General features: G+C 41.2%; 1 protein-coding gene and 1 pseudogene across 6 annotated transcripts in view; one reads left to right on the top strand and one right to left on the bottom strand.

Annotated features, from left to right (window-relative positions):
- slc6a20 (solute carrier family 6 member 20) overlaps positions 1–25,475 on the bottom strand; it is a 138,476-nt gene that overhangs the window by 28,219 nt on the left and 84,782 nt on the right. For all 6 annotated transcript variants that reach the window (XR_013492258.1, XM_033638737.2, XM_033638738.2 and 3 more), the window contains 3 exons: positions 20,114–20,315; positions 15,224–15,383; positions 14,894–15,059 (listed from right to left, as the gene is read on the bottom strand). Coding sequence is in view for 5 of the 6 variants with exons in the window: in XM_033638737.2 (XP_033494628.1) it covers positions 14,894–15,059; positions 15,224–15,383; positions 20,114–20,315 (528 nt within the window). In the remaining variant the exon portion in view is untranslated. The remainder of the gene's footprint in view (positions 1–14,893; positions 15,060–15,223; positions 15,384–20,113; positions 20,316–25,475) is intronic.
- LOC144464395 (uncharacterized) lies at positions 16,180–20,097 on the top strand (annotated as a pseudogene).

The raw sequence follows: 25,475 nt of genomic DNA, 5'->3' as shown, positions 1-25,475 counted from the left end.
ATAATGGAACCCCACAGACGACTTACCCGCACAATGTACAAACAAGTCTGAAGTCTCCTTTTACGAGAATAAGTCAGATTATTGGTGGAGGTAATAGTACACCAGTGATGACATATTTATGAATGCAGACATCAATTTTTGCCAATAAGCAACTGAAAATGTTACACAATGTCCCTTTAAAACGCTGATCCTTCAGCCCCGAAACAGCAACGACTGTCTTTTGGTTCTAATAACGGAGATAACGTTAAACCTATCAGTCCGAAAGAAGCCATAAAGCTTGTGGCTCGCTACGTGGTAGAAGAAATTCTGCCGTTGTCTACGGTGGAGTCTAAAAAAGGTGGAGGAGGATTTGCTGACAGACAGGTCAGACTCAGGACTTGCATTATGCCTGGTACACACTACACAACTTTTCTGCCCGTTCTAAAAGTCACTATGTCACATTACACAATTGTGGAGTCATAAAATCGTGCCGTGACTTGGCCGACAGACATGACACACTACACAATGGTACTCACCAATTATCCCTGGTGGTCTTTCACAGTGTGTGTGATGTCATCGGGTTATTCTTGTCCTATTTTTATTACTTTTACTATTATTTCAGTCACTATGTCTGTTCATGTGCCAGCCGAAATGTTGTTGTAGTCACCTAAAAGCGTCAGCAGATGGCAGGAGCTACCTTTGAAGTACCGTACGTAAACATTCAAGCTACTGTATCCTCCACAACCAAGGTCCTACAAATGTTTTAGAATAAAAGCCTATTTAGAAAATGGAGGGATTCTCTCAACCAAGGTTATAAGTAGTCTGTTTCAAATGAAGCTGGTAGCCTCTGCAGTTGTGGTGAGTAAAAGCCCCGCCACTATTTGTTAGTTATTACTTTATGTCCGTCTCCGTTATGAAGAAATAACATTGCTTGCTAGCTTGATGGTAATGACAGTAACTCACCGGGTTGACAAAGTGCCTCTGCTGTTTCACACTATCATTTTCCCCTTTTACTCTGTGTGGTAACATCCCTAGAGGAAATATTAAAAACGCTGGTTTGTTGTTGTCATACAGTTGTCTACGGCAGCATATCGTTCTGTGTTTCTACTGGTCAAAGTGACGGCTGTGATGGGAGAACTGGATCTCAGTGAAGGGCAAGTGGTCCATAACTTTAATTTTGGAGACAAAAAATGTAGGCTGAGTGCCCATTGCCCAATAGGAAATGTAGAATACTCAAAAGTACTTTAAAAGTACTTGAGTTACTTTACTCAGGGAGTAACACAGTAAAGTAACTGGTTACTTTTTAAAAAAGTAACACAGTAAAGTACTTTGATTACTTTTAAAGTAAGCCTTACCCAACTCTGATTGTATCTATGGATGCTGAGAAGGCGTTCGACAGAATAGAACCAAATTTTCTCCTGCAGACCCTTCGAGCTATGAACTTTGGTGACACATTTATTCAGTTTATCAAAATGCTCTTTAATGCTCCTAAGGCTTAGATTATAACTAATGGAGTTCTGTCGGACGCCTTCTCGCTTTCAAGAGGATGTAGGCAGGGATGTCCGAGCTCACCTGGATTATTCTCACTTGCCATCGAACCTTTAGCCGTTGCTATTTGCTCAAACCCATTTATCACTGGTATAACATTTGGTACAGATGAGCACAAATTAGCTCTTTATGCGGACGACCTTCTATTATTCCTAACGAACCCAATTCATTCTTTCTCCCCATTATTTCAGTGTCTTAAAGAATATAGTTCTGTATCTGGTTACAAGATCAATTATTCAAAAAGTGAGGCTTTTCCAATTAATATACTCAACAGTGATATTAGAATTATTTCTGGATCCCCAGTGGTTTTAAATACCTGGGTATTAATATTTGTGGCGCCTCTGGTAAAGTGTATAAAGAAAATTATGTGAAACTATTTAATCAAACTAAACTGGACCTTGAGAGGTGGATGGGCTTACTGTTGTCATTAATTGGTAGAGTCAACACTATCAAAATGAATGTACTACCCAAATTCATTTATTTATTTCATTGTATCCCTTTTAAAATTCCTATGTATTTTATATCATCATTTCTATGGCAAAAGAAAACGCCAAGGGTTAAACTCCTCACACTTCAGGCTTCTCACACTTCTGGACTAAATCTTCCAAATTTCAGATTATATTACCTAGCTTCTCAGTTTTGTCCTCTGTGGATTTGGCTGCAACCAAAGAACAGGGATGTGAGATGGGTCTCAATAGAGCAAAATGAAATGAAAACCACTCCATTAACAACTATTCCCTTCCTGGGCTCGAGGAAGAAACTTTCTAAGATCACAAAAAATTCAATTCTCTTGAGCACCTTTGGCGCATGGCAGGACTCTCACACACTCTCAAGTTTAAATACATGTTTACTTGTGAATACTCCTCTTAATGATAATCCTAATATACCAAGTCCCATTGCTGACAGAATTCTACGAAGTTGGACTGGGAAGGGTATTAAAACAATCTGTGACCTATATATTAATGGTTTGTTTGCCAGTTTTCCCCAATTATCTGAGTTATTTGATTTACCCACTCATAATCTTTTCAAGTATTTTCAAATAAGAGAATGGATAAGGAGTCAATCACTTGATTTATTCCCCAATATACCTGATATATCTCCATTGAAAAGACAGTTACTTGACAGCAGAATCCCATCAACAGAAGGCCTAACATCTTTAATATACAACATTCTCATTAATAACCTCCCGTTATATCATAGACCTTAAATGAAGCAAAAATGGGAATCAGACTTGGAATGTTCTTATAATGATAAAGATTGGTGCAGACACAAACGGTACTGATATCTACTCAACACAGACAAATTCAGTATACCACTTTATGTCAAATTTATTATACTCCTTATAGATTAAACAAACTTAATAGTGCAGTTTCTGCCATGTGTCAAAGATGTAAAATATCCACTGGCTTCATATGCTCTGGAGCTGTCCGATACTAGATGCTTTTTGGAAATATGTTCTCACAACAATCTCTGAAATTTCAAAATCTCATATCATCTCCAATCTTAAAGTTTGGATACTGGGCAATGTCAGTTCACTTAATATGACTCCTCATGAAAAGTACTTTATTGTACTGCAGCAAAAAAAATGTATTCTGAAAAACTGGAAATCTGAAAAATCCCCAGCACCCAAACACTGGATCAATGAACTCGTATCATATAGTACTAGAAAATATTCTATCATATACATATATATATCTATATATCTAGATATATATATCTATATCTATATCTATATATATATATATATATATATATATATATATATTCTGTTAGAGAAAAAAACAAAGAATTTTGATTGTATCTGGGGACCTTTTTTGGAATTTTTTTTTTTTTTTTTTTACCTCTGTTGGACTCTAACGGCTGACCTATCCACACTCCTTATATGGATGAGGTGACATCATTTTGTTGAGGTTCCACTATATTTATTTATCCCCTTTTTTTGTCTTCTTATAGCATGCTGGGAATGTGATTATGGATAATGGATTCTGTAGGAAATACGACTATAGGCTGTTTGCTGTCGTCTGATTTGCATGTATTTTTTATTTATTTATTTATTACTTCTGGACTTCGTCATCTAGTTATTTATTAATAAGAATAATATTATTTATATTTATTGCTACATTTTTTGTTTTTTTTTAATTTATTTTTATTTCTAACTTAGATGAGATCAAACAATGTTGAATGATGTAACATACTGACCATACGAGGGGAGGGGAAAGGGGAGGGGTGCGTTTTTGTGTTGTTTTTTAGTTTGATTGTAATAAAGAAAAAGAAAAAAGGGAATATACTGATAAATATCTATACAAAAAAAGGTATTTTTGGGGAAGTTTTTCCTTATCCGCTGTGAGGGTCCAAGGACAGGGGCATGTCATATGCTGTAAAGCCCTCTGAGGCAAATTGTGATTTGTCATATTGGGCATTATAAATATAATTGAATTGAATTGAACTGAATTGAATTGAATTGAATTGAATTAACTGAACTGAACTGAACTTTGGGCTCTGGATAAGTGTGACGCTATCTCTTACTATTTCCATAATTTTTACAAACCAAACAAAGGATTGATTTATGGAGAAAACAATCAGCAGATTAACCCATAATGAAAATAATCATTAGTTAATACGTCAGGGGTGTTGACACCACCTGTGCGACCCAGGAGCAGCTTGTGGTTGTGGTTGTGTTTGCTTGTGCCTGCACTTTTTAAGTATTTTTAACAGAACTTTTAATGACTTGAAGTTCATGAGGAAATATTTTTACCATGAAGGGTGTCTATTTTGAGCCAATACACCTGAGGGCACCATGATGGCAGCAGCAAGGCCGTCAGCAGGATTGCCTACAGCCGTGAGCAACTACTTGCTCTTCGACCACCAGCAGTAGGTGATGTCTCTCTGGACACTCCCCATTAAGGGTGCTGGGATTTACTGGACCACACATGATTTGTCATTTGTTAAAATCCGAACTGGACATGTGAAGACATCTCCTCTTGCCATCTGAAATGGTAAGAGACCTCATGTTCTTTGTTCTTAAACAAGGGACAGTTATTTGACACCCATCTCCACAGGATGCCCCACCACCAGGCTGCTTCTGGTACCACAGCTACTTCCAGCCTTCCTCTGCCTGCTAACAAAAGCAGTACACCACAAAGCGACTCCTTCTTCCATCCATTCAAGGATTGGTAATGTAACAACTGGGCATAGCTTTATCACAGCTGTACAGGCTAAGCAAGACTGTTTAACTTGTTGATTGTGATTTAATGCTGTTTATTGAGTTATTGTTGTGATTGTTTGCAGTTAGGTTATTGGTTAGTTGGCTTTCTAAACATCCTCTGCACTGATCCAGACCCTTTGCAACACATATCACATTCACATAGACTCATTTACAAATTTGCTTTCAGCAGAGCTACACCCAAAGAGACAGCTCAAAGTTCCTGCTTCTTTTCCGTTGTCTTGGTCCTGACCACACAGACAGGCAAAATCTCCTCCGATCTGAAGCCAGCTTTGATTCGGCCATCTCGTAGTTCTCTGTTGTGAGCCATTTTGTTTGTAGGCCAAACGACCCTTTGATTACCACACCCGCCTTTGTCTTTCTCTCTCTCTCTCTCTGCTACATCAAGAACTCCGAAATCCTTCAGGCTTCACTATTAATGTGGTTGTGGTTATCAATTTTATTATTAATCAAAATTCCAAATTGATAGTTTAGTGAACATTTTTCCCTTCTTGGGAATGGTGCCCCACGAGGTGATTTAATGTAAATTAAGTCACATTATTTGACATAATTAATAATTATTATTAATAATTATTAATTATTTTGAATGCCAATTTGATAAATTAATTGAATTACGATTACGATTACGATTACGAGGTCAGGCCCGTGTTAAAGCTTGAGTCCCAACAAATGGTGTCCCCATGTGACACATAGTATTGCTATAGATTTCCAACAAATATTATCCCCGCTTTTTATAATATCCCAGTAGATTCTCTACATTTTTGGTGCCTCCACATGAGACCTACTATTGTAATTCCCAACTAGGGTATATCCAAAGAGGAAGGAGAAGTGGTGTTCAGACTGGGGAAATACGGGCTCGGTGACAGACGCCAGCTCCACCCCTCCCAACTGTCCTTCTCTCCAATGAGCAGTCCATCCACAACAAGATCAACAAACTCGAGGCCAGCGCTAGATGTAAATGTGAGTTTAGAGAAACTTTCTTGTTGGCTTTTACTGAGACGTGGCATGGAGAAGCAGATAGCAACATGGACCTACACATAACCAGCTTCGGATATCCTGTCAGACTGGACCGGTCACCTCACGTAACAAATAAATCCACGGGAGGAGGAGTATGCTTCTACATAAATGAGAGGTATTGTAACACTGTTGTGGTTTGGGAAAAAATATGTACCCTCAGCACTGAGCTGCTGTGTATCTCGCTTCGCCCCTTCTACCTGCCGAGGGAGTTTCCCCAGCTTTTCTTCGCCCTGGTCTACATTCACCCACGAGCGATTGTCTCTTCAGCCACTCAGCTGATCACAGAGGTGCTCTCCTGATGCTCCAAAATTTATTTTAGGGGACTTTAATCACTGCTGGATGGATAAGACACTGAAAACATATGAACAGTATGTATACAGTATGTATTTTTTCAGTATGTATACAGTATGTATGTATGTATCTCAAATCAATGTTAGTCACTCATATAAAATGTTAGTCATTCATATAAACAATGAGAATGATAGAAGACCCATTAGAATTGAGGGTATTAATGAAACAGATCTCTCTAATGCTTTTACCCTTTTTTACTTTCATTTTGAAAAACATGACTTCTGAAAATCTCTCTCATAAGAAAGGCCCCCAGTCCAGTCCACATTTGTGGGTGCAACTTCCAAACTTAGTCACAAGCCCATGCTAGGTCTTTATTTGCAGACTTTTCATCTGCATTCAACACAATGCAGCCTCATCTCTTGCTTGAGAGGTTGATAAATGTTTTTAATACACCCAACCAGCTTGTATTATGGGTATTAGACTTCTTAATTAGCATATCATATATATATATATAAGTATATAAAAAAGTAACTCTCAATTTTCAAAAAAATAAAAATACTAAATAAAAAATCTGTCTCAAGTCAAAGTCAAGTCTCAAGTCATGAATACCAAGTCAAAGTCAAGTCTTTCATCAGTGTTAGTCAAGCAAGTCTCAAGTCCTCAAATTTGCCACCGGTGCAGACTCCAGTCAAGTCATGTGACTCAAGTCCTCCAAAGAAGGTGAGGGACAGCCTACATAATTGTCTTCTCTTTTCAACAACGGGCTCTGTGGTGCACCGGACAGAGTAGCAGCAAGTCTGAGTAGCTCCTGTTTTTGAGTCATGTTTGAATGTGTTTTTTATCTTTTTCAATAACTGTTAATCTTTCTGACGTGATGAGTTAAGTTGTGTACACGAGGGATGATCTTCTGGCTCTGAGAAGAACTTGTTACAGAGCTAGACACCCGATATCAGCTGAGCTGAGGAAGCCATTCAGAAGCTGCAGAGCAGGAGCTAAGCTAAAGGCTAGGAGGTGGGGATACAAGCCTTTCCTGCCGTCGGTCCTTATGGGGAATGTCAACTCACTCTTCAACAAGTGTGATGAGCTGCTGGCATTGGTGAGGAGCCAACGACTATACAGGGAATGTAGTCTCATGGGCTTCACAGAGATGTGGCTAAATGACACCGTGCCTGACTCCTGTGTGAACCTACCTGGCTACTTTACTGTGCGAGCGGACAGGGACGCAAAGGCGAGCGGCAAAAACAGAGGTAGGAGACTGATCCTGCTTGTGAACAATGACATGACATGTCATGGTGAAGGACTTTCAGGATTGAACTGTTGGTAGTTGGTCTTAGACCATATTATGTACCACGGGAGTTTTCAAACATTGTTGCCATTATTGTTTACATTTCACCGTAGGCAGCAACAGCAGTGGCATGTGATGTCATCCATGAAACTGTTGCTAGAATTCAGACCCAGCACCCCTAGTGCATTCATGGCAATATTGGGGGATTTTAACAGCACTGCTCTCTTCTCCCATCTGACTGGCTTTGTTGGCCAACAACTCCAACCTGTTCTTTAAGAGGTTTGCTGGAGGGGGCAGTAGTCAGCCTACCCCTGCATCCATCCACCCCCCAGCCCAGCAAGCGGGGCCCCTTCAGTGGATCTTCAACAGGAGTCTTTAAACAGGCAACGTCCTAGTGCAGTGGAAAACATCTTGTCTCGTACCAGTGCCGAGTTAAATGATTACTGACCGGTGGCCTTAACATCACACATTATGAAGACCCTGGAGTGCCTGGTCCTCTGTTTCCTGAGGTCATTGGTCACTGATGCGGTGGACCCCCTCCAGTTTGCCTATCAGGAGCACATGGGAGTGGAAGATGCGGTTCTTTAAATGCTGCATTGGGTCTACACATACTTGGAGGAGCCAGGATGTTGTGTGAGGATCCTTTTCCTTGACTTTTCATGTGCTTTCAATACCATCCAGCCCCCCATACTGAGAGACTGGTTGGAGGGGATGGGAATAGACTGCTTCCTGACCTCCTGGATGACAGACTACCTGACAGAGTGGCCTCAGTATGTCAGGCTTGGAAGCTGTGTCTCTGGAATTGTCAGGAGCAGCACTGGTGCTCCACAGTTGCTTTAGCATCGTTCCTGTTCAGACTCTACACGGCGTTCAACAAGTACATCTCAGAGTCCTGCCACATACAAAAATACTTTGACGATATAGGTATTGTGGCTTGTATCAGGAGCAGTCAGGAACGGGAGTACAGAGACCTTGTGGATGCCTTCAGGGAGTGGTGCAGTAAGTGCTGTCTCCACCTGAACACAGCCAAAACCAAGGAGATGGTGGTGGATTTCAGAAGAAAGAGGTCACACCATCAACCAGTCTCCATACAGGGGGAGGACACTGAGGTGGTGCATACCTACAAATATCTGAGGGTCCTCTTGGATGATAAGTTGGACTGGTCCTCTAATACCGACACCCTATACAGGAGGGGGCAGAGCCGCCTGTTCTTTCTGCGGATACTGAGGGGTGCTGTTTGTAAAGTGTCTCACGCTGAAAATAACATCAACATTTTGCCACATTTAGCTTCAAACAATGTTTAAAAACGTGTTGTGAATTTTTTAACGTCACCTTTTACCACATTTTCAGCAATATTTGTTAACTTAGAAATATATTAAATAGTTAAATCTAAATCTTAAATGTGGCACCTAAATGTTAAATGTTAAATCTAAATATTAAATCTAAATCTAAATCTAAATCTAAATGTTAAATCTAAATGCTAAATCTAAATCTAAATATTAAATATAAATATAAATGTTAAATCTAAATATTAAATCTAAATCTAAATGTTAAATCTAAATGCTAAATATAAATGTAAATCTAAATGTTAAATCTAAATGCTAAATATAAATCTAAATCTAAATATTAAATCTAAATCTAAATGCTAAATCTAAATCTAAATGTTAAATGTTAAATCTAAATGTTCTGGGTGAAACTAAATATTTAGCTAATATGCAAATTCACACTGCCGGTCACCGGAAGTACCAAAATAAAAGCTCGAGATGGTCAGACTGTGTTTATAGAATCAAATAACGAATTAAAACCAACTTATCGGGGGAAATGAACACTTGAACATACATTAGCGTGATAATAACTACCTAAAATAACAAGAAACATGTTTGGAGAAATTTTATTTGACGTGTACTTTGAGTTGTTAGTGTCCCTTCGGAGGGACTAACAACCTAAGCTAAGCTAACAACCGTTAGCTCTTAGCCCCGTTAGCGGTGTCTGTAATGACTCATTAACTCTTAAACGGTCCGTGAAAAAAATATTTTTTTCCAGCAGATGTCTTAGTTACAACATGATTGAGCTAGCAAAGCAGTTTTGTGTTGCAATGTGTGGATTTTATTCAGTTTTGGGAAATCACGATGTCTAGAAAGCATCAGTGGCTGCAGCAGCAGCAAAACTAACATCAGGACGTCATCTGTTAAAAGCCTCCCATTGTTGGATATGACATGAAACTACTCCAGTTAGCTCAGTCATGTTGTAACTAAGACATCCGCTGGAAAAAAATATTTTTTTTCACGGACCGTTTAGAGTTAATGAGTCATTACAGACACCGCTAACGGGGCTAACAGCTAATGGTTAGCCCCGCTAATCTACGATAACCATGTTATTAATTTCAGAATGTGATAGTAATGTTTGTTCAATCATTGTGTTTATAGACTTTACAAACACCAGATTAGTCTAAACGGTGATATAGTGACGTGAAAAATGTGAGATATGTGTATATACAGTACAGGCCAAAAGTTTGGACACACCTTCTCATTCAATGCGTTTTCTTTATTTTCATGACTATTTACATTGTAGATTCTCACTCAAGGCATCAAAACTATGAATGAACACATGTGGAGTTATGTACTTAACAAAAAAAGGTGAAATAACTGAAAACATGTTTTATATTCTAGTTTCTTCAAAATAGCCACCCTTTGCTCTGATTACTGCTTTGCACACTCTTGGCATTCTCTCCATGAGCTTCAAGAGGTAGTCACCTGAAATGGTTTCCACTTCACAGGTGTGCCTCATCAGGGTTAATTAGTGGAATTTCTTGCTCTATCAATGGGGTTGGGACCATCAGTTGTGTTGTGCAGAAGTCAGGTTAATACACAGCCGACAGCCCTATTGGACAACTGTTAAAATTCATATTATGGCAAGAACCAATCAGCTAACTAAAGAAAAACCAGTGGCCATCATTACTTTAAGAAATGAAGGTCAGTCAGTCCGGAAAATTGCAAAAACTTTAAATGTGTCCCCAAGTGGAGTCGCAAAAACCATCAAGCGCTACAACGAAACTGGCACACATGAGGACCAACCCAGGAAAGGAAGACCAAGAGTCACCTCTGCTTCTGAGGATAAGTTTATCCGAGTCACCAGCCTCAGAAATCGCAAGTTAACAGCAGCTCAGATCAGAGACCAGATGAATGCCACACAGAGTTCTAGCAGCAGACCCATCTCTAGAACAACTGTTAAGAGGAGACTGCGCCAATCAGGCCTTCATGGTCAAATAGCTGCTAGGAAACCACTGCTAAGGAGAGGCAACAAGCAGAAGAGATTTGTTTGGGCCAAGAAACACAAGGAATGGACATTAGACCAGTGGAAATCTGTGCTTTGGTCTGATGAGTCCAAATTTGAGATCTTTGGTTCCAACCGCCGTGTCTTTGTGAGACGCAGAAAAGGTGAACGGATGGATTCCACATGCCTGGTTCCCACTGTGAAGCATGGAGGAGGAGGTGTGATGGTGTGGGGGTGTTTTGCTGGTGACACTGTTGGGGATTTATTCAAAATTGAAGGCACACTGAACCAGCATGGCTACCACAGCATCCTGCAGCGACATGCCATCCCATCCGGTTTGCGTTTAGTTGGACGATCATTTATTTTTCAACAGGACAATGACCCCAAACACACCTCCAGGCTGTGTAAGGGCTATTTGACCAAGAAGGAGAGTGATGGAGTGCTGCGGCAGATGACCTGGCCTCCACAGTCACCGGACCTGAACCCAATCCAGATGGTTTGGGGTGAGCTGGACCGCAGAGTGAAGGCAAAGGGGCCAACAAGTGCTAAACACCTCTGGGAACTCCTTCAAGACTGTTGGAAAACCATTTCAGGTGACTACCTCTTGAAGCTCATGGAGAGAATGCCAAGAGTGTGCAAAGCAGTAATCAGAGCAAAGGGTGGCTATTTTGAAGAAACTAGAATATAAAACATGTTTTCAATTATTTCACCTTTTTTTGTTAAGTACATAACTCCACGTGTTCATTCATAGTTTTGATGCCTTGAGTGAGAATCTACAATGTAAATAGTCATGAAAATAAAGAAAACGCATTGAATGAGAAGGTGTGTCCAAACTTTTGGCCTGTACTGTATATGTAGCTAAACTCCGCTGGTTTTCTACCCGGAAGTATTTGTAAACAACAAGGTGATTCCCTCCGTAGGGACACTAACAACTCACAGTACACATCAAATAAAATTTCTCCAAACATGTTTCTTGTTATTTTAGGTAGTTATTATCACGCTAATGTATGTTCAAGTGTTCATTTCCCCCAATAAGTTGGTTTTAATTCGTTAGTTCGTTTAATTCTCGAGCTTTTATTTTGGTACTTCCGGTGACAGGCAGTGTGAATTTGCATATTAGCTAAATATTTAGTTTCACCCAGAACATTTAGATTTAACATTTAACATTTAGATTTAGATTTAGCATTTAGATTTAACATTTAGATTTAGATTTAATATTTAGATTTAACATTTAGATTTATATTTATATTTAGCATTTAGATTTAACATTTAGATTTAGATTTAGCATTTAGATTTAACATTTAGATTTAGATTTAGCATTTAGATTTAACATTTAGATTTATATTTAGATTTAATATTTAGACTTAACATTTAGATTTAGATTTAGCATTTAGATTTAGATTTAATATTTAGATTTAGATTTAGACTTAATATTTAGATTTAGATTTAACATTTAGGTGCCACGTTTAATATTCAGATTTAACTATTTAATATATTTCTAAGTTAACAAATATTGCTGTAAATGTGGTAAAAGGTGACGTTAAAAAATTCACAACACTTTTTTAAACTTTATTTGAAGCTAAATGTGGCAAAATGTTGATGTTATTTTCAGCGTGAGACACTTTACAAACGGCACCCCATAGTTTCAGGAGATCCTTTGTCCCCATGGCAATAAGACTGTTTGACACCTCTTGTATCCAGTCACACAACGTGCGTTTACATGGAGCCATGTATTCTGTTTGCATTCGGGTTGGAAGCCCTACCCGAATAGAAATGCTCCTTGTAATCACCTCAACCCGAATGAAAACAGCCAACCTGAAAGAAAATCTAATCGGGTGCACAGGGATGGAATATTCCTTTTCAGAACCTGAATGGTACCACCTTATTTTTCACAGAAACACGGAGGCAAAACAGAACACAGCCAGCTTCCGTTTTTTTTGTGCGACACCTCCGGTCCAGCACTCTTCACCACTGTGTAAATGGGAATCACCTTGTTGTTTACCTTGTTGAGTTTAGCTATATATATATATATATATATATATATATATGTATATATATCACATTTTTCACGTCACTATATCACCGTTTAGACTAATCTGATGTTTGTAAAGTCTATAAACACAATGATCGAACAAACTTTACTATTTCTGTGTGCACATTTTGTTTGTAATTAATAACATGGTTATCGTAGATTAGCTGGCCTAACCGTTAGCTGTTAGCCGTTAGCGTTGTCTGTAACTCAATAACTCAATAAACGGTCCGTGAAAAAAAATTTTTTTCCAGCGGATGTCTTAGTCACAACATGATTGAGCTAACTGGAGTAGTTTCATGTCATATCCAACAACGGGAGACTTTTAACAGATGATGTCCTGATGTTAGCTTTGCTGCTAGTGTTAGCTGTCCCTGTCAGCTGCAGTCACTGATGCTTTCTAGACATCGTGATTTCACAAAACTGAATAAATACCACACACAGCAACACAAAACTGCTTTGCTAGCTCAATCATGTTGTAACAGCTGGATGGTTGATGCGTACATGCTGATTCAGGTGCTATCAGAGCCGATCCGCGCATCACTATGGCTTAATAATCAACTCAGTCAATAAAAACAACCCGTCCTGTGTTAGGAGTGTATGTCGCTGACAGAAAGAAAGAAAGAAAAGGGGGAAAAAAGATAGAAAAGCAGCGTACACCTCACATATTTATTTCTCACCGTTGCGCACACGTTTGGCTGGTATGCAGAAGCAACGTCTGTGTGTCTGTGTGCTGAGGGTGCGAGCCGCAGCTTCAGCTGCTCAGGTAGAGAGGCTGTGTAGCCCGGTGTGTTTTTTCGCTGATTCGGTTCTGCAGGTTCTCTGCTGGTACACTGGAGACGGGGATCAAGCAGTTTGTCTCACTCGGGATAGATTGTGCTTTTTTGGTTCATAGTTTTTGATTGACGTGCAATTTATTCGCGTTTAGAGGGAATAAATTTCCGTTATAACGGAAACGTGTGCACAGTTATCTATATAAAACACACAGACTAACTAACTAACTAACTGATTGCCTAACATAAACAACTGAAAATTGAAAAAAATTAGCTTGCACCGTTAGCTCCGGTAAGGGAAAGCATGAGGGAAAGCGGCTAACCGGAAGTCACACACAAAAAAACGGAAGTTGATCACTATTTACTTCCGTGTTTGAAAATAAGGTGGATACACCTCCTACCCGATTCCAGCCATTCTGTTCTTTCTGCGCATGCTCGTTTCCTTGCCCTTCTGGCGCGATGACATATACAGCGTGCATAGCAACGGGCTGAGATAGAGCAGTTGGACTCGTTGCACTCACCGGTTTCCATTCACCACAGCACGGTCCTCTATCTCCCTTCTTTGACCTTCTACCTCTCTTCTCCTCCTCAACAGACGAAGCATTAGCAGAACGAGGTTGTTGTTGTTGTACTGCTGCTTCAAGAATATAAGCAAAACAAGCCCAAAAAAGGCACTAAGAACGGCGTCGTCAAGCATCTTGTTATCCGGGGCGAGGACTACAGTGTTTTCTTCTGGTACACGTAACATCCGCCCCGCCCCCATTCCAATCAGAAACCTTCCCTGCCTCAAACCTTACGCAGACCCAAATAAAGGCGATTAAACTGATCTCCCATGTAAACTCTCATTCGGAATGAATATTTCCCATGTAAACTACCTGGAAAAACTGTAATTCCGAATGATTTCATTCAGATTTATTTCATTCTGAGTGAGAAGCCATCATGTAACCGCACCCACATACACTCACACACGTCACATTAGCCACAACTGGACTGGACTGTGGAATGAACCATTTTAATTTAATTTTAATTTAAGTTCTAATTTCTATTTATGCACAAATATTAACTTATTAATTTTATGTCTATTGTAATATCACTGTGTTGTTGTTGATGAGGGGAAATGTGGTTGTTGTTTTTTATAAGCTGCTGGACAACTGAATTTCCCTTCGGGGATGAATAAAGTTCTTCCGATTGTGTTCTATTCTATTCTGTGGCGTCCTCTTTTTTGGAAAGGAATTTGTTTGAGTAGTGTGAGAAAATGAGACAGAACCTGCAAGAAGGGCCTCTAACAGTGTGAGAGCTGGCAGCCCTGGATATGATATTGAAGCTGTGTAAGTGCAATCAGGAGGAGAAACTCAACTCTGGCAGGCTCTGGCCCAGTGTAACCCCTGTGCATGCAAACATTAGCACCAGCTTGAAGATTGAAAAGCAGTATTCACAAGACCTCAGTAATGGAAAAGAAAAAAGTCACAGCTCACCAGCTCTTTGTTCCATGCTTGGTAGGTGGGTGTCCCTCCTTTGATGTAATTGACAATGTAGATGATGAAGAGGGTGATGAGGAGAAGGGGACTGACTATTGCCCACATGATCTTCCAGTACCAGTTGGGACGATGACCAAGCATGTCTTCTATGTCTTTTTCAAACCTAAAATGAGTCGATGAGGAATTAAAATTAAATGCTTTTCTATATAGTTTAAAGGAACATTGCTGATGATTTTGCAGTTAAGACGTGACAATAGCTACACGTTGACACAAAACAAAAGCTGAATGCATACAAATGTGGGTGCTTCCATACACAAATACACAAACCTTCTAATTCCATAGATGTAACTGACAGTTATGACCTCAACGAGGACAACAAACAGCAGCGAGAAATTGGCTCCATAGTCGTTGAACATGGTAAACCAATAATTTCCAGATGTGGTGGTGAAGCCCAGGCCAAGTAGCAGACAAAACAAACACACTAAACCTGCAAGCAAAACACAGCACTCAGTAGCTGACACTTGTATTTCCAACCAGTACGTTTTAACATTGGCTTCATTGCAACACATACTAGACATACAACCCTGATTCAAACAGTTAGGACCCTGTGTAAAACATAAATAAAAACAGACTGCAATGATTGCAAATCTTTTTTGACCTATATTTAGTTCAATACATATCTGATGTTCAAACTGATAAACTTCTTTTTTAATTGCTTTTTAAATATACACTTGTTTTGAATTTGATGCCTGCAAAATGTTAAAACAAAAGCCAAAAAACACAAGTTTAAACTTTCCACAGGTAAACAGGTTAACTGGGAACAAATTAAAGTATTGTTACTAGGAATAAAGGGGCATCCTCGAAATCCTAGGTTGTTCACAAGCAAGAATGGTCACTTTGTGAAATAATGCAAGGGCAAACAGTAAAAATGTTTGAAAACAACACTTCTCAATGCACAGTAGCATTGAGAAATCTCTGCATATTAGGGGCAAGGCCGGAAATCAATATTCAATGGCCTTGATCTTTAATCGCTGAAGCAGGACTATTCAATTACAAATTCAATTGGGCCGGATTTTAATACCAGAATCGGTCAATGGGCCAGACATTTATAGGAGCGAGCAACCTATAGAAAACTGTTTTTTTAGCTTATATATTCCCTATTCCCAGCTAGTGACTGCTGTGAATAGGGCAGCTGACAACAAGGGAAAGACCATCTGACCGCTTGGAAAGACAGCTGACAGGAGGGAAAAGACCCCAGAGGTGCTGGCATGGGCTAGCAACCCATGGTAGCAGTGGTGAGGCCAAGCAGCCTTACTACAACCAAAATTAGCTACAGCCAACATAGGGAAAGTACCCCAAGAGTCAGCGAAAGCAGGGGTGGAAGATGACTCACAGGTGTATTACACGGTAAGAGACATTGGAACGGACACGACTATGACTTGAATCTGTGACTCAGTGAAGGATAGGGGCACGGACCTATCCACCAGGGCTAGAATTAGCAGCACTCAGGGCAAGGCCAGTGCATCTGTAGAGGATAAAAGTAGCACAGTTATAATGTAAATGTATTAAATAAAAAATAGAGTATGGTGAATGTGCTACAAAAGGTAGCATCAGCACTGCTTCTACCTGGAGCTTGCATGTACGGAGCCTGGGTTTGGTTGAAGGTGGCAGTGCTGTTTGGGCTGAGAAAGCCATGTGTAAGTAAGGAGGAAATCCAGGAAGAGGAAGGTTATTTAAGTGTGGGAGTGGCCTATTTGAATCCCTTTTGTTTGAGACCATGCTGCAAGGTGAGTGTGTTTGCTGATCCTGTAAGTTTATTTATCTCCTTTAACTTTAGCTTATATTGGAGTTATGCTATGTAGCTTGTGAAATAGAGTATGGTGAATGTGCTAGGAAAGGTAGTATCAACATTGCTTCTACCTGGAGCTCGCATGTACGGAGCCTGGGTTTGGTTGAAGGTGGCGGTGCTGTTTGGGCTGAGAAAGCCATGTGTAAGTAAGGTAAAGGAGGTTATTGGGTTGGTGTGGGGAGCAGTGAGACCTGGCATTAGGGGAGTGTCTCTGGGACGCCAGAGATCACTGTCTAGCCTCCTGGAGGTGTCGTGGGACCAACTAGACGAAACACCGGTGAAAGGAGGTTCCCACCCGATGACCCCAAAGACATGTTAGTTATCACTGCTCACTGGTCTGTATAGTTAAGCCTTGCCATAATAGCTTATCATAGGGCTTAGGAGGTTATTCACTGAGTGCTGATCCTTTTCTAGAGCACAAACTTCTTGTGTTTATTTGAATATATATATTTAGCATATATATATATATATATATATATATATATATACATAGGTATATATACCAAGACTAAGTGTCAAAGTACCCTCTGAAAGTCTGCTAGATGATGTGAATGCAGCTCTATGAACTATCCCCACTAGGACCATTACTGAGACAATTCAGCTGTTGTACACCACAGCAACAGTGATCTTATGTGCTTGGCCACAAGATGAGCACCTTGAGCCACAAAGAGCGCCAAGATCAAGGCAACACAGACAGAGGTTAGTCAACTCTCAGAGCTACAGAAAGGAGTGGGGAAGAAAGGGATCCCTAGGAATTACAACAAACTGTCTATACCTGAGACACTGGAGACTGCCAAGTAAAGGCTCACAGCTCTGGCTACCCGCCTGAAGAGATACACAAGAGAAGTAGAAGTCAGGAGAATAAATAGGATGTTCTCCACCAAACCATCCAAAGTGTACTCTCAGTGGCAAGGTAACAAAATGAGAATAGATCCACCCAAAGCTGAAACTGAACAATACTGGAAGAGCATGTGGGAGAAGAAGGCATCACATAACACTGATGCTAAGTGACTAGTGGATCTAAGAGCAGACCATAGTGTTCTCCCAGAACAAGAGCCAGTTACCATTACAAGACATCCAAGAAAGAGTATCAGGTATGAAGAGCTGGACAGCACGGGGCCCTGACATGATACACACCTACTGGCTTAAGAAACTAACTGCACTCCATGAACGCCTGGCAGCACAAATGAACCAGCTGCTGATGGATGGGACCAATCCATAATGGATGACCCAGGGACGGACAGTCTTGCTCATGAAGGATCCCCAAAAGGGTGCGGTCCCATCAAACTACCTGCCAATAACCTGCCTCTGTACAACATGGAAGCTCCTGTCAGGCATCATAGCAGCTAAAATGAATAGGTACATGGCCCAATACATGAGCAAGGCCCAGAAAGGAATTGGTAGTAATACCAGGGGAGTAATACCAGGGGAGCCAGCTACTGGTCAATAGAGCAGTCACCCAAGTCTGCAAGACCAGGCAGACCAACCTGTGCACTGCCTAGATTGACTGCAAGAAAGCCTTTGTCTCAATGCCTTCATCAAGAAATCAATGGGGCTGTGGAAAACATCTCTGGAGGCCAACTCAAAGCTAACTGCATAAGTTGCCATCAAGTGCGACATAAACCAAGGTCATGCACTGTCCCTGCTACAGTCCTGCATAGGCCTGAACAGCCTCAGCCAATTCATCACAAAGAGTGACTGAGGGGGTTCAAAAGTGGAGCAAACATCAGTCACCACCTCTGCATGGATGACATCAAGCTGTATGCCAGGAGTGAGTAAGACATTGACTCACTGATCCACCTTACCAGGATCTACAGCAATGACATCGCAATGTCATTTGGACTAAATAAGTGCGGTCAGATGGTGTCCAAGAGAGGGAAGACGATCAGAACCAAGGGGGTTGAACTGCCAGAGGGCAGCATTGCAGATGTTGGGGACAGCTACAGATACCTTGGGGTCCTGCAGGCAAATGGGAACAACGAGGAGGTAGCAAGGAAGTCAGCCACAGCCAAATACCTACACAGAGTTAGGCAGGTCCTGAAAAGTCAGCTGAATGGAAAGAACAATATCCGAGCCATCAACCCGTACGTCCTGCCAGTCATTACATACCCTGCTGGTATAATAAGCAGGCCAAAGGAGGAGATAGAGGCCACTGATATCAAGACAAGGGAGCTTTTCACAATGCATGGAGGGTTTCATCCCAAGTCCAGCACCCTGAGGACTTGTGAGCGTCAGAGCCACTGTTCAGGACAAAACAACCAAGATCCAGGAATACATCAGCAGGATGGCCCCCAAAGATGAGCTGCTAAGTGAATACCTCAGGCAGCAGAAACCTGAAAAAGCAGAAGAGGGGATGAACCATCATGGAAGGACAAGCCCCTGCATGGCATGTACCACTAACAGGTTGACAAAATGCCTGAAATCAAGAAATCCTACCAGCAGCTGGAAAAGGCTGGACTGAAAGACAGCATGGAAGCACTAATCATGGCAGCACAGAAACAGGCACTTAGTACAAGATCAATAGAAGTAGGGCTCTACCACACCAGACAGGACCCCAGGTGCAGACTATGCAAAGATGCTCCTTAGACAGTTCAGCACATAGCAGCAGGGTGTAAGATGCAGACAGGATGAACGTACATGGACCGCCTTAACCAAGTGGCTGGCTATGGACTGGAAGTCCCAAGGTCACAATGGAAGACACCTCCTAAGGTGGTTGAGAATGATCGAGCTAAGATCCTGTGGGACCTCCAGGTCCATTTTGCCCTCAGTTTCACCTTTATGTATATGAGCGTCTGTGTGTGTGCTCAGCCGAAAACCAACTTCAAAAGATCTCCCACTGTGGCGAAATGGTGCTTCTCTTTACTGGAGAGTGTGTCAACAAGACACCTCTGATTTTGTTTGTGACCACAACCAGTGTAAACAGCACTAGTTGTGGAAAGTAACTAACTACAAGTACTGTACTCAAGTAAAATTATGATATAGTAGCCAATTAATTAATGTTGTCAAATAAAATATACTAGGCTATCAATTTGGAACTCTGCTTAATAATTAAACTAATTACTACAACCAAAATGACCATATCAATAGCTACAAAAAGTAATAGAGTTCTGATAGTAGAAGCTGGCAAGATTCCCTTTTTTCATTTCACAATAACAGTCTAGTTTAAGTCATGCAAATGAACAAGTTCATATGTGAGGTTCTGGTGGTCCCTACATACTTTATACTTCTACTCTATTACATCTTAGAGCATGCCAACCATTAGGAATTATGGACAGGAGGTAAAAATGGGAAATAGCTTACTGGAACTAGGCTGATGGCCACAAGGATGATGATGGTAAAATTTTCATCAACATCAGCCTGGATCTTACCGTTAAACAACTCGTTGCTTATTTTGGACACAACCTTGAAGTCTCGTAGTGGGGTGATGATGGCAGTGACGTTGCCCAGCATGCTGCCCATTCCCAACAGGAGGAGCATAATGAAGTACAGCACTGACCACAGCTGAGACAATGGCATATTCTTAATGGCCTCACTGTACACAATGAAGGCCAAACCTGTCCCCTCCACAGCCTGAAACAGATGAAAGGGAGAGACAACAGTTTATGACTGAAGTGGAATCTGAATTGGGCTTTGACCCACTTTGACTTGGCCTCCTGAAAAGCCTCAGAGAATAGACATACATTTCCTGCATTCAGATGGCTTTTGCTCTACAAAGTAGAAGTGATGAGGTCTTGAGGGAGAGGCTTAGCACACATCACTCAAAACACATCAGGGACTGTATTCTCAAACATTCTGAGAATACTCTCAGAGAGCTCCTAACTTAGCCTAATTTTTTTTAGTAAGGAGTCCGAGCTTGGGAGTCATTTAGGAAAGTTATCAGAGCAGCTCTGAGCTAGGAAGGGACAGAAACTTTTACCTTTGTGAGGAGGTGTGGTTGACCCCACTGCTAAGTGTGATGCATTCTTTTAACAGATGTGATTGGTTGTCAGAGACACGCCATTTTGTGAGCCTGTAAGGTGTGGACACCCAATGGAAATGAAATGAACGGCATCACAATATGAGACTGTAAAAGTTTTGCCCTTTGTTAGTGTGATTGCTCTGCTAATGAAAGGATGAGACAGACCCAAGTCATCACTGCTGCACTGTTGCATTTTTCCAGTTTTCCAAATATCTTAGTGTTGTCATCATTTTATTTCTGGTGTTATACCATTAGGTGGGAAATGTGTGTGTGTTACGGCTGTGTGTGTTCTGTGCTGCTGTCCCTTTTTCCCTACCTTGTAGATCTGCCCAGGTGCGTTGCATTACCTAACGAGGTGCAACACACCTGACATGGAGGAGGTGCTTAAGAGCTCCTGTGCCAGCAGCAGAGGGGAGAGGCTCTGGTGTGGGGACTGCTGGTCCTGCTGCCTCTCACCGAGGGATTTTTGTTGTCTTGTTTGCCTGTTTTAATTCTAATAAATCCCATGGATTTGAGTGTTTTTAAAGGTGTTCATGTGATTATTATGGGTCAGTGTATTGGAGTTTTGTTCATCCCATAGGGCTGCCTAAGGGTGGGGCGTAACAGTGTGTATCCCTAATGACATTAACCACACATATTATCCCTGCATAATCTAATCTGTAGCTTTTCATTCACTCAGTCATTCAGTGATTCGAGAATATTTTTTTTTTTTTTTTTTGTCCAATGGGGCTGATTAGTCTCTCTGCCTATTATTTTACATTGCTCAATCTACAATTGGAGATAATTCAATTTAGCAATATCTAATAGAATTTTTCTATAGGGCTCAGATAGCCACCATGAGCCATGCAATGAACAACTGCAATTATATCCCTAATGTGCACACAGTGCAAATGGTTTTCCATTCAGGACTGTTGTCTAAACTTGTCTAAAGCTCATTTAGACTGTTACTCCTTTACCTATTTTTCCAATCAAAAGTCCATATTTTGTAGTGTCTACTGATTTTCAAAGATGTCTGTCTCCCATCCCTCACTCTTCACCATATTAACTGAACCATTGGCAGCAGAAGCTAGACAAAACACAAACATTAAAGGAATCTAACAGTTCTTGTACAGTTTTATGCTCTCTGTGTACTATTCATACATACTACAATCATTACAGAGGGATCATTGAACATTATTGTCAATCATTTACCCTTATTTGGTGGGCCCACCACTTGTGGGGATAGGCAGAGTGGTTGGTGCATTTTGAGCTGGGCAGCAGACTGGGGTGGGGATCTAGGCATGCTGACCCCTGGCATAGCAGACTGGCTCTAGTGACATGTAATGTCACCTCTCTAGTGGGCAAGGAACTGGAGCTAGAGCAGGAGGTGGAGCAGTATCAGCTAGATACAACTGGACTCTGGAAGCAAATCTTGGAGAGGGGTGGGTCTCTCGCCTTTTCCAGAGTTGCCCACGGTAAAAGGTGTCGAGCGGGTGTGGGGATACTTACAAGCCTCCGGTTGAGTGCCACTGTGTTGAAGTTCTCCCCAGGGAATGAGTCGTCTCTATGCGACTGCAAGTTGCTGAAAAGAAGTCTCTGACTGTTGTTTGTGCTAATGCACAAAACAGCAGTTTAGAGTGTGCAGCCTTCTTGAAGTCTCTGGGGGTGTCCTGGAAAGGGCACCGACTCGGGATTCTACAATTCTGCTGGGGGACATCAACACTCACGTGTGCAACATCTGGGAGAAATGGCCTGCCTAATCTGAACCTGAGTCGTGTTTTATTACTGGACTTGCTCGTAATAAATTGGCTATAGCAAACACCATGTTAAAGCATAGGGTGGCTTGTAAGTGTACCTAGTACCAGAATGCACTAAGTCAAAGATCAATGTTCAACTTTGCATTCATGTCATCAGATCTATGTCTTGCATACTCAGCTGAAGAGGAAAGCAACTGTCAACTGATCACCACCTGGTGGTGAGTTGGATCTGATGGCAACAGGGGCTCCCAGAGATACCTGGTAAACCCAAACATGTAGTGAGGGTGAACTAAGAATGACTGGCTGAGGTTCCTGCCTGTGAAGTCTTCAACTTACACCTCTGGAAGACATTTTCATGAAAACTGAGCAGGCCATGTTCAAAATCTCAATTATGGAGGCAGCTGCTAGAAGTTGTGGCAGCAACCTAAGATCCCACTGGTGGGTACCAGTTAAGCTGTAGAGGGAGGAATATGGCGGTCACCCAAGCAAAAGCCTGTGTATGGGAGGAGTTCAGGGAGGCTATAGAGAGGGACCTCAAAGAAGTTCTGGCAAACCTTTAGATGACTCAGAAAGAGAAAGCAGGGCTTGTCTCAGACTGTGCTCAGCAAAGGAAGAGAATTACTGACCTGGACTGGGGATATTGTCGAGTGGAAATCCGGAGACCAAAGGGTGTGCTCCAGTTATCAGGGTATCACACTGCTCGGCCTCCACAAAAAAGTTTATTCCAGGGCAGTGGAAAGGAGGCTCCGACTGACTGTCGAACCTCAGATTTAGGAGGAGCAATGTGAAGCTCGTCGTGGCCGTGGGACAGTGGACCAGCTCTTTAATCTTGCAGGGCTGCTGAAAAGTTCATGGTAGAGTGCCCATCCAGTCTACATGTGTTTTGTGGACATGGAGAAGGTTTATGACTGTGTCCATGGGGAGTCCTGTGGGGGGTACTGCAGGAAAGTCTCTGACTAGGGTCGTTGATACAAGCTATCTGGTCCCTCTATGACCAAAGAGAGAGCTTTGTCCATATTGGCACAAAGACAAACATTTTCAGTGGGCGCTGGTCTCCGCTAGGGATTTCCCTTGTCACCAATTCTATTTATAAAATTAATGGACAGAATCTCAAGGTGCAGCCCGTGGGAGCAGAGTGTCCTGTTTGTATTTGCATCTCTGCTTTTTGCGATGATGTGGTTTTATTGGCTCCATCAAATGGTGACCTCCAGCACACACTGCAGCGGTGTGCATGAAATGGTCTGGATGACAGTCAGTACCTCCAAGTCTGAGGCCATGGTTCTTTATGGGAAAATGGTGGATTGGCCCCTCTGGGTTAGGAGAGAGTTACTGCCCCAGAGGGAGTTCAAGTACCACAGAGGTCTTTTGCATGAATGAAGGTAAAATGGAGTGTGAGTGTGAGATGCAGGTGTTGCACCAGACCGTTGAGGTAAAGAGGGAGCTGAGCCAGAAGGCAAAGCTCTTGATTTACTAGTGCATCTATGTTCCAGCCCTCGCCTATGGTCATGAGCTTTGGGTAGTGACCAAAAGAATAAGAACACGGATACAAACCACTGAAAGGAGTTTCCTCCATAGGTTGGCTATGGAGACAGGGTGAGAAGGTAAGACATCTTGAGGGAGTTCAAAGTAGAGCTGTTGTTGCTTTGCGTTGAAAGGGGCCAGTTGAGGTAGTGACACAGGGGACCACCTGCTAAAAATAGGCTGTAGACTGCTTTCCCATTGCTAGTAGACTAGAGCCATGTACACAGCTCTGCAGCACACAAATATGCCCTTCTGCCCTTTTGTTTTTCTTCTTACTGCTGTGTCACATTCAACATCACGGACAGGCTGGAAAACAGGTTGGTAAAGAGTAGAAAGCAGCATGGGGGCCACTGAAAATGTTACATTGGTTTCTGTTTTTTATATATCTCTTATTTAGTCCCTTTTTCAAACTCAGTCCAGACAAATTTGAATCAATATTCGCATTCTGCTTGGGCAAAGACGTATGGTATTTTGTGGTAGCCCGTCATTGCATCTAGCCAGTAAAGGGGATAAAATTAGTGCGTTTACCTGGGTGTTGTGTTTCTATCACTGCCAAATGGAGCCAGCACTGAAAAATACCCTTGACTACTGCAACTGAACCACTTTGAATCATATTCCTCAATTTATCCTTCTCTGCGCAGCTTCCTCATTTAAACAAGAATCATATACAAATAATGTTATCACGTTAAAAAGGGAAACATTTCACGTTAAGACAACATAGGTGATCACATTATAATGTGAAACGATTTGTTATAATAAATAAAATCATCCTTTTCTGACTTTAATGCTTCACATTAAAACAATATATGTGATTATGTTAAAACATTACAACATTACATTATAACAAGATAAGTATAATAATAAAGGTTTCTTGTTATAATGTGAAAATATCTAGTTAAAATGTGGAAAACATCTTGTTATAATGATTAAGTTATCACATTATTATGTGATACTGATCCATGTTTTTCGTCTGGAGTGACAGTGATATGCTTCAGTATTTTTTAAATGGAGGAAAGTAACACAGACCACAGCTAAAAACTACAAAGTTTTTCATTCATTGTGATGTGTAGGTTGCAGGGTTTTGAAAGAAATGCAGCTTACACACCAGGCTTTTTGTATCACTACTCCAGAGTTTCGCTGAGTGATAGCCAAGGGCTATGATGCATGCTGCAGGTCTACCCACCTACGGGTCCCATGCGGGTTCTGGAAAGCTTACTAGAAAATATCAACACATTCTTACTCCCTAACTGGCAAATATGGTTCAAAAGCTTCAAACCATGATGTTCTGGGTAACTCTTGCATCAGTTTGGGATGTGTCAGGTTCCATGTCAATGTCTGCTTGTTATATGCTACAATGTCTTTCATACTAAACTCTTCACAGGAAACATAGGTTTCACAAGCAAAATTGCTTTAGAGTTAGGCAACAAAGCTGTTTTGCAACAAAAACTACTTTAAGTACAAAACTATCCTACTTGGTAAGGTTTGGAAAAAGGCTTAGTTTGAGTTGAAAAAAAC

This window comes from Epinephelus lanceolatus, chromosome 10, assembly GCF_041903045.1.
Source record: "Epinephelus lanceolatus isolate andai-2023 chromosome 10, ASM4190304v1, whole genome shotgun sequence".
Taxonomy (NCBI): Eukaryota; Metazoa; Chordata; class Actinopteri; order Perciformes; family Serranidae; genus Epinephelus; species Epinephelus lanceolatus.
This window is presented reverse-complemented; position numbering and strand designations above follow the sequence as displayed.